This window comes from Mus pahari, chromosome 7 (assembly GCF_900095145.1).
Source record: "Mus pahari chromosome 7, PAHARI_EIJ_v1.1, whole genome shotgun sequence".
In the NCBI taxonomy this organism is placed as follows: domain Eukaryota; kingdom Metazoa; phylum Chordata; class Mammalia; order Rodentia; family Muridae; genus Mus; species Mus pahari.
The window spans coordinates 48495372-48510395 of NC_034596.1; the positions used below are offsets into that span (position 1 = coordinate 48495372).

At 39.0% G+C, this 15024-nt stretch overlaps 1 protein-coding gene across 1 annotated transcript in view; it reads left to right on the plus strand.

The window, feature by feature from the left end:
• Scfd1 (sec1 family domain containing 1) overlaps nt 1–15024 on the plus strand; it is a 65247-nt gene that overhangs the window by 38613 nt on the left and 11610 nt on the right. The window contains exons 15-19 of the mRNA XM_021202652.1: nt 174–270; nt 2675–2745; nt 4381–4460; nt 8006–8068; nt 9897–9972. Coding sequence (XP_021058311.1) covers nt 174–270; nt 2675–2745; nt 4381–4460; nt 8006–8068; nt 9897–9972 — 387 coding nt within the window. The remainder of the gene's footprint in view (nt 1–173; nt 271–2674; nt 2746–4380; nt 4461–8005; nt 8069–9896; nt 9973–15024) is intronic.

Genomic DNA, 15024 nt, shown 5'->3' on the forward strand with positions numbered 1-15024 from the left:
AGAAATGGCTCAGCCACTGAGGCTAGGCCAAAAACAAAAAACAAAAGTAAGATACTTAACTCTCTGTAATTACATAAACATTTGGTTATACATTTGATGATAAAAAAAAAAAATAGAAATTTGTTAGCAAGAGACTCTTACTATATTTTTACCTAGTGTTTATTTTGAAACAGGCAAGAAAACTGGATGTATATTTTGAATATGAAGAAAAAATAATGAGCAAGACTACCCTGGATAAGTCCCTCCTAGACGTCATCTCCGACCCTGATGGTGTGTGCCTCGGACCTGAGAATGTTTCCAGGGACGGGTCTAGTGTTTCAGCCAGACAGAATTGAAGTAGAATTACTGTATTAGTCAGTAATTCTTATATTAATTATAAGAGCTATTTTATGCTGAAAAATATTTCAACATAGCCGTTCTTAAAAATGGAAAATGATTTTTCCCACCTTTGGTAGTGTGTTTAAATACTTTGTATTCATTTCTTTAATGCGATCTATATGGCCTTCAGGTCTCACTCACTCCAGATTTGAATGAGTGACATTGTCTCTACCTCACTGTGGTTTATCCAGAGAGTATTTGGGGAATGTAATAACTAAGACTGAGGTCTACTTCAAATGTTCAGGAATATACTTTAAAAACAGTGTGGGGCGCTTCACAAACTGCAGTGGGGACATGGCTCACTGATAGAGTGCTTGCAGTGCAGACCTGTGCTTCAGTCTGTGCCTGTTCTAGTACTGGAAGGAAGAGGCCCAGGGGCGGGGGCGCCCTGTGACTTGTCAATTGCAAGGGTCTGGGAGCAGCTGTACCCCTCCCCCCTTAGATTCTGACTACAAATGGCATTTTCCACGAGGACTAAGCACAGAAAGAGCTGATAAATAATAGGATATAGGTTAAGTAATTGAAAATTTTAAAAAATGAGATTAGAACATTAGTTGTGCTAGAAAACAAGTAACAACAACAAAAAGTTAAAAAGACCATCTGACCATCAAAATAAAAATATAATAATAAATCATGGGAAGCCATGATTTTGAATAGGCAAAATAGGTGAGATAACTGAAATTTGATAGAATGTTTATATGATCTCAGAGCACTGAATCTTTTAGTGAGACTTCATCGCTGTTACAATGACTGAAACCGTTTAAAGGGAGGAACGATTTTAGAAGCCTTGGTCCATTGTTGTCTGCTTCCACTGCTTTGAGGTGATACTGAACACCCGTGGGAGAGCGAACAGCTGACTTCAGGGCCACCACGCTGGGAGGTCAGGGGTCCAGCACAGAGCCAGTGATCTCCTTCCCCCAGTTAGACCCACCTCCTAATTCCTAACATTTGATAAGAGGGCCATCATTTTGTGAGTCAATTGGGTCAGAACTCTTAGGAACCAGTCACTTCCCAAGGCCTATCTGCTGGCAGCCTAGAGTCCTAGTACATGAGCCTACTTGAGACATTTCATATTTGAACACTAGTACTTCCCTACAAACACTTGTTCACTATAAAGACAGAAATAGAAACGTTACAGTAAGAACCAAAGTAAATACCTCATTAGGTAATCTCATTTAACATTACCAGTAATGAAGTACCAAATGTTGTAAACCCAGGAACTTGACAAAACTGCCGCTGAGGTTTCATATTTGGGAAATAAGGATAAACTGAGTGGTATCTGGACTCTGAGTCCATGGAGCTCCACACTTCATCAGCTGTCACTTTTTTTAAATCTGGTCTTATTATTAGGTGCTTATAATGTTATGCTTTATCTTTTTTAGGTGTTTTGTTTTTGTTTTGTTGATTAGTTGATTTTTGAGATAGAAATCTTACTTTATAGTCCATCAGGTCTGAAACTTATGTTTAGCCCAGGCTAGCCTTGAACTTAGAATCTTTCTTTCTCCGGTCTTCAGTATGACCAGCTCTTAGTTTTTATTCTGATGAAATACAACGTGACAGTTATAAGTCTTTACATCCTAGGACACACTTTCCAGTGAGATTTGGTAGGTTACTGAGACCACTTCTTTATCACTTTTCTGTCAAAGTGCACCCTGTGGAAGGAGAGGGATGATTGAGTTGCTCTGGAAAATCTGGGTCTTGAGTTATACTAGTAATCACTTGGAAAACTCCCATGGTAATGAAGAATTTCTTTGAAACTTTAGTTTTGTTTTAAAGTTTGAGGTAAATATACTCCATTTCATATCTTAATATAAGAGTATAGTTTTCACCAACCTTGTAGTAAAACTCCTCAGAGGGGGCAGATGGGTTCAGGAAATGAGACTTTTGTCTCAGCTCCTGCTGTCATTTAGCTAGCAGATCTTATAACCTGACACCTAGGGATGACTGACGCCTCTGCCTTGGACAGTCCTGTGTTCATTCCTTGCCATCTGAAGGTGTGCTGCTTAGAGCTGCACACCTGCGAGTGTCTGTCCTTCCCTTTTTGGTTCATGCCTGAGGACAATCTTTGCAGTTGGGAGACAAGTGAGGTGTTTCTGTAGTCAGTCCTCTAACCCACCTCTCATGTCCCCTGTGAATGCGGCTGTGGTTTTGCCTCCTTCAGCTCACATGAGCAGGAACCACATGGCATCCTGTCACATTTATACATGCCTTGAGTTTTAAGGTTCTTCTAAGTGTTAATTATAATGCTCAGTAATCACAATTACAAGTCTTTTTTTCCCCCTTGCCTCCTTTGTAGCAGGGACTCCGGAAGACAAGATGAGGCTGTTTCTTATCTATTACATAAGCGCGCAGCAAGCACTGTCTGAGGTATGGACGCTGACATTTGGGGGATGGGGTGCTTATCTCCAGTTGCCAGCTAGACTTGCAAAACAAGAAGTAAAAGGTCACTAAATATGTGATGCTAATTTAGCCAAAGAACAAAACAACGGGAACAGTTATGGGGATTTTGTCAGCTGCAGTTTATACCCGTATTTGTGCCAGCACTTGGGAACCTGACCACAGTCACAGGGAGCAAGTATAAACTGACCTCAAGTGTCAAAATTCTTACTTCTGAAAACTAGCTGTCCTAAACTAAATTAACCCAGTTTGCTGTGCATTTCAGAAGATTGGTCTTATTATTTTAAGACTGTTTTCAAACCAGAGACTGTTCCAGAATATACCCTGTGTGCTGTTTGTAAGGAAAGTGGATTGGAAACCATGTGCTTCCTTCTATTAACCAAGTATAGCTTTAGATAATAAGCAGCGAGCAAAAGAGCCTCCATGATGCTATGAGAGAGAATTGTTAATACCAGTTTTTGTTATTATTGTTTGATAAGTTGTAATGCTTCCGCTGGTCAAAAATTATTAGTGTATGAAGTCACTGTTTGCTTGGAGCTCTTTTACTTTGCTGTGGACTATATTCATCACTTAACTTTTCTTATAGCTTATGCAGGAATAAAAAGCATGGTGGTTCTTTCCTAGAAAAGCTTTTTTCAGTGAAGGTCTACCTGTGGCTTAGTCTCCCATGTCCTATCTATAATATTTTAAGAACATAATCTTTTAAACCTTAGTATTGCCTTAATTTAACTACCTTATTTTTCAGTAAAGATTTTTATAAACGTTGGTGATCATTAGGATCATTAAATCATGATGACCAGTATCACCTTAATCATCCTGAAATTACAAAGGAGTTAAAATCTCTAGTTGATGGTGAACTTAAAAGCTTAAAACTTGGCAGCCCTAGGAAGATAACTGGTTCATACAATGCTTGCTTGTGTGGTCCCTAGCACCATGTGTTTAAAAAACAAAAAACAAAAAACAAAAACAGCCCAGCGCTAGGATCCCAGGGCCTGCTGACCAGCTGCAGGCTGACTCCATGGCCTCCAGCGAGACACTGTCTCAAAGGGTGAGGAGTGATCAGGGGACTCCACACACTGTCACAAGAACACACACAGAGGTTTTCTTCCTCTTAGATCAGAGTCACTATGGTGCTAAACTGACACAAATTCAGTTCGGCGTACTCATCAGGGGATAAAGTGAATAGACCAGAAAGAGAAGACAAGTTTAAACTGGGAAGACAGCTGTTCCTCAGCCAGGGACTTGGAGCCCTCCAGTGTAACTGAGAAGAAGCCTGAGCCACCTCAAGCCCTCTCAACCTGGGTCGCTCCTCCATTTTGCTGGCTTAGGGCTTGTCCAGAAGCGAAGCAGAAGAGAAGAAAATTGATGAACTTCCTGAGGGAAGCTAGTTCCGTGCTTTGCACTCCCAGGGCTGTCTTCTCATCAGGTGCTTTCTGCCCCGATGCATACCCACCTGGGGAGTCATTTAAGGCCAGCTCCACCTGACATCCTGACATGGCACTGGCATTTAAATTCAGGCTTTGGATTAAAATCTTGATTAATCAAATAACAGCAGACAGTCTTCTATGAAAGTATTTTTACCATAGAATTCTTTTCTTTCTGCAGGTTGATTTGGAGCAGTATAAAAAGGCTTTAACAGATGCAGGCTGCAACCTTAGCCCTTTACAGTACATCAAGCAGTGGAAGTAAGTTTTAGTTTCTTTTTACTCTCCTAAGTAAGTTTTAGTCTCTTTTTAGGTAAGGTTGTAATTCAGATTTTGTTCCTAAGAAAATAGGAATGCTGGGAAGAAGGCTGAGCAATGTCATGGAGAGTTTTTATGTCCAGGTGATAGCGGTTCCTCGTCTAGCCCACCTTATTCACAACTTAAAGCTACATAAAATCAAGATAACTTTTATCCTAGGAAAAACTTGGTATTTTCTTTTCTGATGCATTAGAAAGTTGGAGACTGAAGTCTTCTGGATCAAATGTGTCAACTGTCAACTAGCAGCAAGGACAAAACCAAAGTTTAAGGCCTTTGTTCCAAGGAAATTAATTGGTGCTTTTATAGTCTATTAGAAGGAATGTAAATTTCAGTAATTTTCCAGAATGCCATAAAAGGTTTTGACCTTCTACTCCTTTTAAGGATTTATCCAAAGAAGTTACTGGAGCCATAAAAGTATAGCAGTGAAAACCAGCCTGAGTGCCCAGCAGTGAACTGGGCAGGGAAATGGAGGTGCTTTAGCACTGTGCAGTGGCACACTCCTGTAATGGCAGTACTTGCAAGGCTGAGGTAGGAGCCAATAACAGCTTGGGCTACATAGCAACACCATGTCCATCTGTTCATCCTTGCTAAAATTGTGGTATTTTTGTAAGATAAGAGTCCAGCAGGATGATTAAATAAGATAGAGGACTTAAGGCATTGGCAACAATTGTGTTACTATGGTAAGAAGGGAAACGTTGTTTACAACACTATGTTGATTTATTTGATAATTACTCTGAGCTCCCCATACCTGTCAGCTCAGCATTCATGGGCTGGAAATACTCTGGAAAAAATAGTTGCTAAACTTGGTATACGTTTGTTTGTTTGTTGTTCTCCTTAATGTTATTTCCTAAACAATACAGTATAGTAGTTATTTACATAGCCTCTATATTATATGTTCCATATAATTTAGAGATGGTCTCAATTATAGGAGATGGCATGCAGAGGTTGTATGGAAATACCATACATTTTATATAAGGAGCTTGAGCATTCAGAGATTGTCATACTTTTGAGGATCCTGGAACCAACTCCCGTGAATGCCTAAGGATGCTATCTCTATTTCTTAATTGGGAGCATGATGAGCAGGACTTGCATCGTCATTGGATTTACATGTGTTGAAGAAACAGTTAACAAACAAATGAAAGAATAATGTTGAACTCTGCTGGATGATCCAGAGACAGTAACACTGAGTGATAAGATCTTAGCCAGTGACTAGATTTGCTCAGTAGGGTAAACTTCTGGGCAGTGACAGTGAGCCAGAAATAGAATGACAGATTACAGTATGATCTGCCTGCATGTGACATGCATACATTTGGTTGTGTAGCTGAAAAGCGTGTGCCTGAGTGTCACTTCACATGCAGGCCTTCTCCTTTGGCTGCTTTTCCTTTCAGACTTCTAAAGCAAGCATTGCCTCTGAAATGCTCTTCATCAGTTTCAGACAGTAAGATTAACTCTGCATTCCAGTCTCCATTAGGAAAGATGTGCATAGCCAAAGAAACATCCAGGATCTTAACCGTGGCTTTCTCTAGAGGGTGATGTGGTGCCTTTTATTATCCATGCTTCTGATGACATTTGAAATTTTTCTTCTGTTTGACCATGTTCTTTGCACTTAAAATATACTTAATCTCTAATTTGTAACATTTGTTTTACTTTCCAATTATAAGATATGAGTTTAACCATTTTAAGAAATTGAGAAAGATAAAAAGAAGGTAAATTTTACTGGGTGTTGATAGCACACGCTTTTAATCCTAGCACTTGGAAGGCAGAGGCAGGTGAATCTCTGTTGAGTTCAAGGCTACAGAGTGAGTTTCAGAACAGCCAGGGCTACACAGAAAAACAATTTGGGCCAGTAAGATGGCTCAGCAGGTGAAGTCACTCTAATGTTGGTGACCTGAATTCAGTTCCCAAAATCCACTTAAAGGTAGGAGAGAGAACTGACTCACAGAGTTGCCCTTTGACCTCCATATGGTCATCATAGCATGCATACGTATACAAAACAGGAATAAATCATTTTTTAAAGAAAAGGACATTTTTATTTGCTCCAGTAATCATGGTACAGCCTGTAGTCCCAGGACTTAGGAGACTGAGGAAGATCTTAAGTACGTGGCTAGCCTGGGCTACATAATTTCACTTACAGAGTGTAATTACACATTTCAGTGAATCAGTGATGCAGTGTTTTGTCCTCTAGTCCCACTGTTAGAGCGGTGTCTCATCAAAGCCAAGGAAGCTTCGTCACAGGACTCAACCATAAAGAACTGCTTCCATTCATTCCTGTTAGCTGTTTGTGTAGTTTCCAGTACAAAAGCCAGTTCTAGTGAAGGCATTAGTTTCAGTCCCCGGAGGTAAATAATGCTTTGTTTATAACCTCATTTTTGAACAAAACTGAAAGTTTTGGGTTTTCTTTGGGATTTCTTTCTTGCTACTTGATTCTTGTCAGAACAGAAGCTGAATATTTTTAACATTTCAACTACTCCATTGTTAGTGATTCCTAATTTTTTCACTTCTGCCCATCCCTCCTCTTGTAAAAAAAAAAACATATGAAGTAGCTAAAAGTCATGAAAAAGTACAGTTGCCATAATGTCTGTGGTGTGCTAATAGTGTGTGATGGATCAGGGCAGAAAAGGATGCTGACTCTCATTTTAGTCATCTGTGTTGCATTTTATGCACACATCTGCAGTGGGAAGAGCAGACATCAGCATCCTGGCAGTTGACTACCTCAGAGTACTGGGAGCCTCTGGGAACACTCTGTATTCCAGAATGTGTAAAGGACTGTAAAAACATTTAGAGGAAGGTATTTTTTAAAACACACTGAAGTGATATCTTTTTCTCCAATTTTTAATAATTACAGTTTAAAGAGATTCTAAACTTTCATAAAATTCATAAAATACATGACTATGTGCAATTACATATAAAACTGCATGCTTTGAAATATAACTGAAGGGAAAACACCACTGGGTAGTGACTGAAGAGAGTGATGATAAAGGAGGTAGCTCTGAGCGGAGTCCTTAGAGCAAATGTGGCATTTCTCCTGATGTGAAAAAGGGTAGTGAGTTTGAAGTCCCCAAAGGACAGCTTGAGCAAAGGTCTGTCAGGGAGCAAGAGAGGATGTGCTATGCCTAGCTCTAAGCTAAGCTTAGTTGGTGCACGCTGGTTCTCCTATGTGTGCACGTCTCTGCCTGAGTTCTATTGTTAGTGACTGTATAGGAAGAGGAGAACCCCTCCCATCGGGGCTGCACTTCTGGTTCGTGCTTGTTTCTGCAGTGTTGCTGTTGGAATCCTGGGCCTTGACCTGCTCCAGAGTTCTGCCACTGAGTTACCTCCAGCCCTGTGTTGCTGTGCATTAGGGAATCTCAGGTTTTGATGTTAAATGTAATTAGTTAAAAAAAATTATTTTTTTAAAAAGTCAGTGTATCTTAGAAGTCAACTCTTTTAATGCCAACATAGTGAATGATAACTGTCCACTTGTAAATACATATCTCCTTATTTCATAGGGCTTTTGCCAAGATGGCCTCAGCTCCTGCCAGCTACGGAAACACTACCACTAAACCAATGGGGTAAGGATTTAGTATTGTTGGTTGAATCTTTGTACTCACACTGATGCCTTAAAAATCCAGTATCTAATACCTTCCTGAAAGTCCGTTATGATACAGCGTGTCAGCGGTTTTCCTGGCCTCCTGGAATAGCTGTGATTCTCCTTTTAAAATGTAAGGGAGTAGCTTTCACAAAGATATGAGCATATGAGCCATTGGTTTCATATGCTTCCTTCTTCTTAAAACATTGTCTTTCACTTTAGGAATATGTAGTTAAAACTATTTTATATTGTTAAAGCTAGACACTCGGCGTTCACAAGGGTTGCATATCAGATATTCTACATACCAGACATTTATGTTATGACATATGTTCATAATAGTAAGGAAATTAAAGTTATGAAACAGTAACAAAGTAATTTTATGTAAGTTGGGGGTCCCCACAACATGAGGAACTGTACTAAAGGGTCTCAGCATTAGGAGGGCTGAGAACCACTGCTCTACAGACTGCCATAGTATTTGATGACAAGGCAATTCTGGCTACTCTTTTCTATATCACACACATTTCAAATTCCTAGTTTTTTTAAAGCTAAAATAAAAGTATGAAGCCCAGAGGAAAAGAAATGTATCTAGTTTCAGCAATCCAGCGGGCCTCCCCTCTGGAGAGTACAGTACGGGTTGCCCTAAACCCTGCTGCCCCTATAACAGACTTAGTTGGCATGAAGAATAGTTTGAGGGCCATGCATCCCGTCCAAGGTTACTCCCCTTATCTCTGTTCATAGAGGCTTTCCATCCTGTTTCTCTTACACAGGGGAGAAAGGACAGGATAAGGGAAAGGAAAATAGTTCCTGAGATTAATAGATACATAGCCCAGTCTCGAGTCTTAAAATCATATAGACTATGTGGAGCCTAAGGTTCTTTACATATTCTGTACTTGAGGCTATTAATAAATGTGCTTTAAGAAAATCTTGGCTAAATCAAAGAATACACATGGTGGAACTTGTGGCTCTAGCTATATATGTAGCAGAGGATGGCCTAGTTGGTCATCAATGGGAGGAGAGGCCCTAGGCCCTGTGAAGGCTCTATGCCCCAGTATAGGGGAATGCCAGGACCAGGAATGGGGGGGTGGTGAGCAGGGGAAGCGGTGAGGGGATAGGGGATTTTCAGAGGGGAAACTAGGAAAGGCAATAACATTTGAAATGTAAATAAAGAAAATATCTAATAAAAAAAAAGAAAGAAAGAAAATCTTGGCTAAATTGAAAACTGCCCCTAGCTTTCTTATGTGGTATAGAATTACTCTTCTCTTACCAAATGTCCTTTGATCCATGTTATAGAACTAAGGCAGTGCTTACCATGTTTACGTGTAGGTTTTCTGTGTATAGAGTGGAGATGGTACACATAACAGAATTGAATCCAACTCTAGTGATACAGAGAGCACTTGACATATTTGCAATATCGATAGGCATTCTATAAGCTATGTGTGATTGAACTCCAGAAGCCAAGTCGGGATTACTGTTTTACATCTGATTATTTTTGCATTAAAACAATCAGAAAGAAACTATGTGTAAGGCTAAGCAATTATGTTGAGGGCATCTCTTTATAGTTTGTAGTGATTATTTTATCATTTTTAAATTATTAAATAAATGTTTATTAACTTTTTATCACTTATTAAATATCACTGCAACAATAATACCCATGGAAGTAGAAATGTTCACAGCCCTTTTGCCTATGGGAAACAAGGTGGTGGCAGAGGGGGCAGCCTGTGGTGTGTAATTGGGCAAAGTGTGTATCAGTGGCAGACTGTACAGCAGTCTGTACTTAATGGCATCTTCATTTGTCTTTTGCCCATACCCAGCCTCCTATCTCGAGTCATGAATACAGGATCACAGTTTGTGATGGAAGGCGTGAAGAACCTGGTATTGAAGCAGCAGGTGAGTGAATACACTTGTCAGAAAACATTCTGCTGACTTGGAAATGTAGATGTTGATGGGTTCGCTACCCAGGCAGAGAAACTTCTGGATTTATTCAAGAAGTATGAGAAGAAAATTAGAACCAAAGGGTCCTTATTGGCATAGTAAGGAAATAAGGTTTCTTTTTTATGTGTAATTTAGAACTCTATGACTATATGCTTTTTTAAAAAAGATTTGCTTATTTAAACTGTACTGTATTTTGATGACTTCACATTTTTCTTTTATCTTTGTTTTGTTGTTGTTGTTGTTTTTAAAAATAACAGTAACATCTCTGGCATATCTAAGATACAGAGTTTTATATCAGTACTAAAATACAGTGTTTCTCAGCAGTACCGAGATACAGCGTTTCACATCAGTGCAGAGATTTACTGCTTAGAAGAGTTCTTTTGTTTTTTGTTTTTTAATATCCCAAATGTTGTCCCTCCTTCTGGTTCCCCCTCATAGAGTTCCTCCCCCATCCACCCTCTGCTTCACCTCTGAGAGGGAGGCCACCCCTCCCATATCCCTCCACCCTTGGCCATCAAGTCTCTACAGGAGTTCATCCTCTTCCACTGAGGCCAGACAAGGCAGCCCTCTGCTGCATATGTGCCTGGGGCTTCAGACCAGCCTGTTTATACTCCTTGGTTAGTGGCGCAGTGTCTGGGAACTCCAGGGGTCCAGGTTAGTTGACACTGTTGGTCTTCCTCTGGGGTTGCCATCTCCTTGAGGGCCCTCTATTCTTAGGAGAGGTTTTAAAGGCCAAATTAAAGACGCTTAGCTCGATCTTATTGTCAGATGTATAGATACCTGTTTCAGAATGGTCTCTTTCTCTGAACTTCCTCCATACTTTTTAAATCTTTCTCGTGTTTTCTTGTGGTAGTTTATATAATCATTATATGTATATTACAAATTCCATGGCACTTTGCATAAAGTGAGTTTCTGGTTTCAAAGAACCTTCAAATTTTTATTTAAGAATAAATAACAAATGAACACCATGTGTTGTTAATAAGGAATAGCGAGAAATCTTCATTTGCTTTGTTGATTAAAAGCCTTCCAAGCTTTCTTTTTGAGATACTGACACGATTTCCTGAGTACTTGAGAGTATATTTGAGCCTCAATACAGGAGGTGCTTCAGTGCTTGCTGTCAGTACCCATACTTTTAAATATTCAGTCTGCCTACTTTACCTAGTTCACAGTACTGCCCTGTGGCACCTCAGAGTAATATGCAAGAGTGTCTAAACTAGTTTGCTATTAAGTAGTTTATTATGGCAACACAAAAATTTGTTTTGGAGTTCATGAAATACAAACATTATCATTTATGACCTTAAATTACTTTGCTTTTCATAACATTTCAAACTGTTAAGAAATCTGTTTTGGCTCAGGCAGTTACTTTTAAGAGTAAAAATTGAGCTCAACAGTGGTAACACACACCTTTAATCCCAGCACTCAGGGGACAGAGGCAGGTGGATCTTGAGTTCAAGGCCAGCCTGGTCTAAAGGATGAGTTCCAGGACAGCCAGGGCTACACAGAGAAATGCCATCTCAGAAATAAATAAGGGGGGGAGGGGAGGAGAATTAAATTTCTCTGTGGTGAAAATTGAATTCTCCTATTTATATAACTCTTCTGCCACTGTCAGAACCATAGTATTAACAAGGAGGTTGTGTGGACACAGCTTTAAATGTCAGTTTTTCCAGATGAGTGTTCATCTCTGGTTACTCCAACCACACTGTAAATTCCTAGCATTAAGAATTTACTGAAGAGTCAAAGGGTATGGACACTTGTAGTTATTCTAATAAATATTACCAAATTGTTCTCCAGTGTAAAGTCTCTCTATTCTAGAAATGCATGTTAAACTCATAGAAGCCATTGTGACATTGTACTATCCTGATACCCAAATATCTAGGGGTACTTGCACTATGGAGTTCTAGGGAAATTCAGGAAGAATCATCAAAAGACTGAGCAGATACAAACTTAGGATACTGTAATTTATACTGCTTACATCTATAAAGGATGGTTTTGGCTTTTTAGTTTTTTAAATTTATATTATGGGGACATGTAGAGATGGCTCTCTCTTTCCACCTTTATCTGGGTTCCAGGACTGGAACTCAGGTCACTAAGCACCTTTCCCTGCTTGAGGCTTTTCATTGGCACTATTAAGATGAACTAATTGGACAAGAATTGAATTAGTAAATTAAAAAAGGATAGAATTAGCAGTGTTCAGTTTTCTAGGTTACTTATAAGAGCCTTTTGTATTTTGTTTTATGGGCAGCATGAGTTTTCTGCATCTTTAGTATCCAGTTGAGTGATATAGCCAGTTGAGTGATATTTACAGACTTGAATCAATTTATGTAAGCATAATTATACAAAAATATGATAAAAGCATGAAGTTGCATAATTTAGAAATCCCCACTGTCTTTGACTCATCTACCAGAGCAATTTGTCTTTAAAAATGAATTATTAATAAAATACAACCAATCAAAACATCTGGAAGACAAACTTGATTGCCATGTATGATCTCTATTTAGGATTATTATTTGTAAGAAAACTAAAAATAATATACAACAGAAAATTTGAAATCTGAATATTATATAATACCCATTTCACAGTATAAATAGATATCGTAGCACTATATTGTACATTAACAGTCTAAATGTCAAGCGTACGTTAGTAAAATGAGCAGGAGTAGAGATAAGGTGTTGATGGATTTCCTTCTAAAGCCCAGTTAAATTTGGGAGATCTACTGAAATATATGTGGTCTGTCTAGTAATGACTATCTAAGGGGCTTGTTTGAGCACTTTAGGGCTATAGGGAGGGCTGAAAGATTTGCATCAGTTTGCAGCTCTCTGGTGAAATTAGGTGTGGAGGAATAGATGTGGGCCCATATAATCCTAATTTGTTGACTTTTATTGGAGGCATTATTACACTGTGATTGAAAAGGAAAGTCCCTTAAGATTTTATGACTTCCTCATCTATAATATGAGCATTGGAATTAGTCTATAGATTTGCTTCTAGCCTATTATCTTACAACTTGGAAAACATTGTTATTTATCCCTTAGCTTCTGTGAGTTTCCATCTTTACTCTCGAACATACTGACTAGGACAGCAGAACCTGCTTCCAATCCTGCTCCCTCCATCAGCATCAGAGCATCTTCCCATGGTCTACAAAGGGGAAGTTAGAGATGGTCACCATAGAGCCGTCAGCTACCTCCAGGGAAAACCTTCTCTGCTGCAGTTATGCAATACTAGTATCTAGGTTTTAATTTTGTGCATATTTTGGGTTTTGTGCTAAGAATTACATCATTAGAGAGGTTTTTTTCTAAACCTTACAGTGACTAAAATCATAAAACCAATCTTAGGAAATAGTTCCTAGTATATAGTTTTTATTTTTCCTTCTGGTAAATTTCTCTCCATTTAGAAACAGATTTTTAAAATGATGAATCATAATTTATGATTTATTGTCTATGGGACTCTGCATCTTAAATCTCTGTAGTGTTTTCTGCCAAGTGTGCCTAGCCTAGGCCTTTAATCCTAGCACTAGAAGCCAGAGGCAAGTGGATTTCTATTACCAGGCCAGCCAGGGCTACATAGTGAAATCCTGCCTCGAAAACAAAGCAAAATATATGGTGTTTTCCATTTTATTTCTAAACACCTGTGTCTAAGTATAGAGAAAATTGTGCTTAGAATGTTTTCATGTTTGTACTTCTCTCAGCGAGGTTTATAAACTGTGACAGTAGTTCTCTGCAGAGAGATTGATCCATTCTACTTGCTGTGGTCCACATGACTATAGTCCAGTTTTTCCTTTTTTGTAATCAAGTCTTCCTGGTTGCCCTGGAAATCACCATGTAGACCAGGCTGACCTGAAACTCACAGAGAACTGCCTGCCTCTGCCTCCTCGGTGCTGGGTTAAAGGTGTGCACCACCACACCCAGCCATTCAAATTCTTCATTCAGTAAAAGTTTGTCCTGGCTTAGTTCAGCTGTTATTTAACTCCCTAGAGCTTTAGGGAGTCTCAGTTGAGAGATTGATCTGTGGCCATATTGGTGTGAAGTTAATTATCTTGATTCTTTATTCACGTGGGAGGGCCAGACCCACCGTGGGTAGAACTGTCCATCTGTGGGCTATGCGATAGCTGAGGGTGAACCTGTGAGCAAGCCAGCAAGCAGCATTCCTCCAGGATTCTGCCTTCTCTAGTTGAGCTATGACCTGGAAGTGTAAGCCTAAGAAACTCTCTTCCCCTGGTTGTTTTTGGTCAGAGTATTTATCCCAGCAACAGAGAGGAAACTACAACAGAGCTTACTTACCTTGTGTGAAGAGATTTCGTGTGTAATTAATTTTCCCCCTTTGGTTATTTAGATGAGACTTACGCTGTAGCCCAGGCTGGCCACTAACTCATGGTAGTCCTCCTGCCTTAGTCTACAGAGTGCTGGGATTACAGGGATAAGCCAAGACTCCTCACTTCTTTTTAAAATTATTAACCCAAGCTTTCATTTACACAAAGAACACCTTAGTGGAGTGTCAGTTGGTGACACATATCCATTGCTTTTATAAGCACTGTGGCTTCTATCTTCAAAGATGTGTTTCCTTCCTCATTCAGTAAAGCTGGAGGCTTCCCTTAGTCGTAAAACCATCTGTAAATATTGACTGAAGAATGAAGCAGAGGTAGATTCTTTTTATCGGATTATAGAAACCATGGAAATATAAGGAAGAATTGTGAGACCTTAAACAATTTTGCTAGGAAGATAGTTTCCTCTGGTTGTCACATACTTGTTTGCAAACGTGTCATCAATTGTAGAACGGCTATCAAATACAGAACAAGATTTAATTATACCCTTCCCGAACATCTCTTATGGTACACGAAGATTCATCATAAACAGTTTAAATGCCTACATTTCTATTTATTCTCAGAGTAAAATGCTTTGTTCTTTCCTGGTTTATGATATATAATATATATATTATATATCATATATATCATATATATATATGATATATATCATATATATATATGATATATATCATATATATATATATATATAT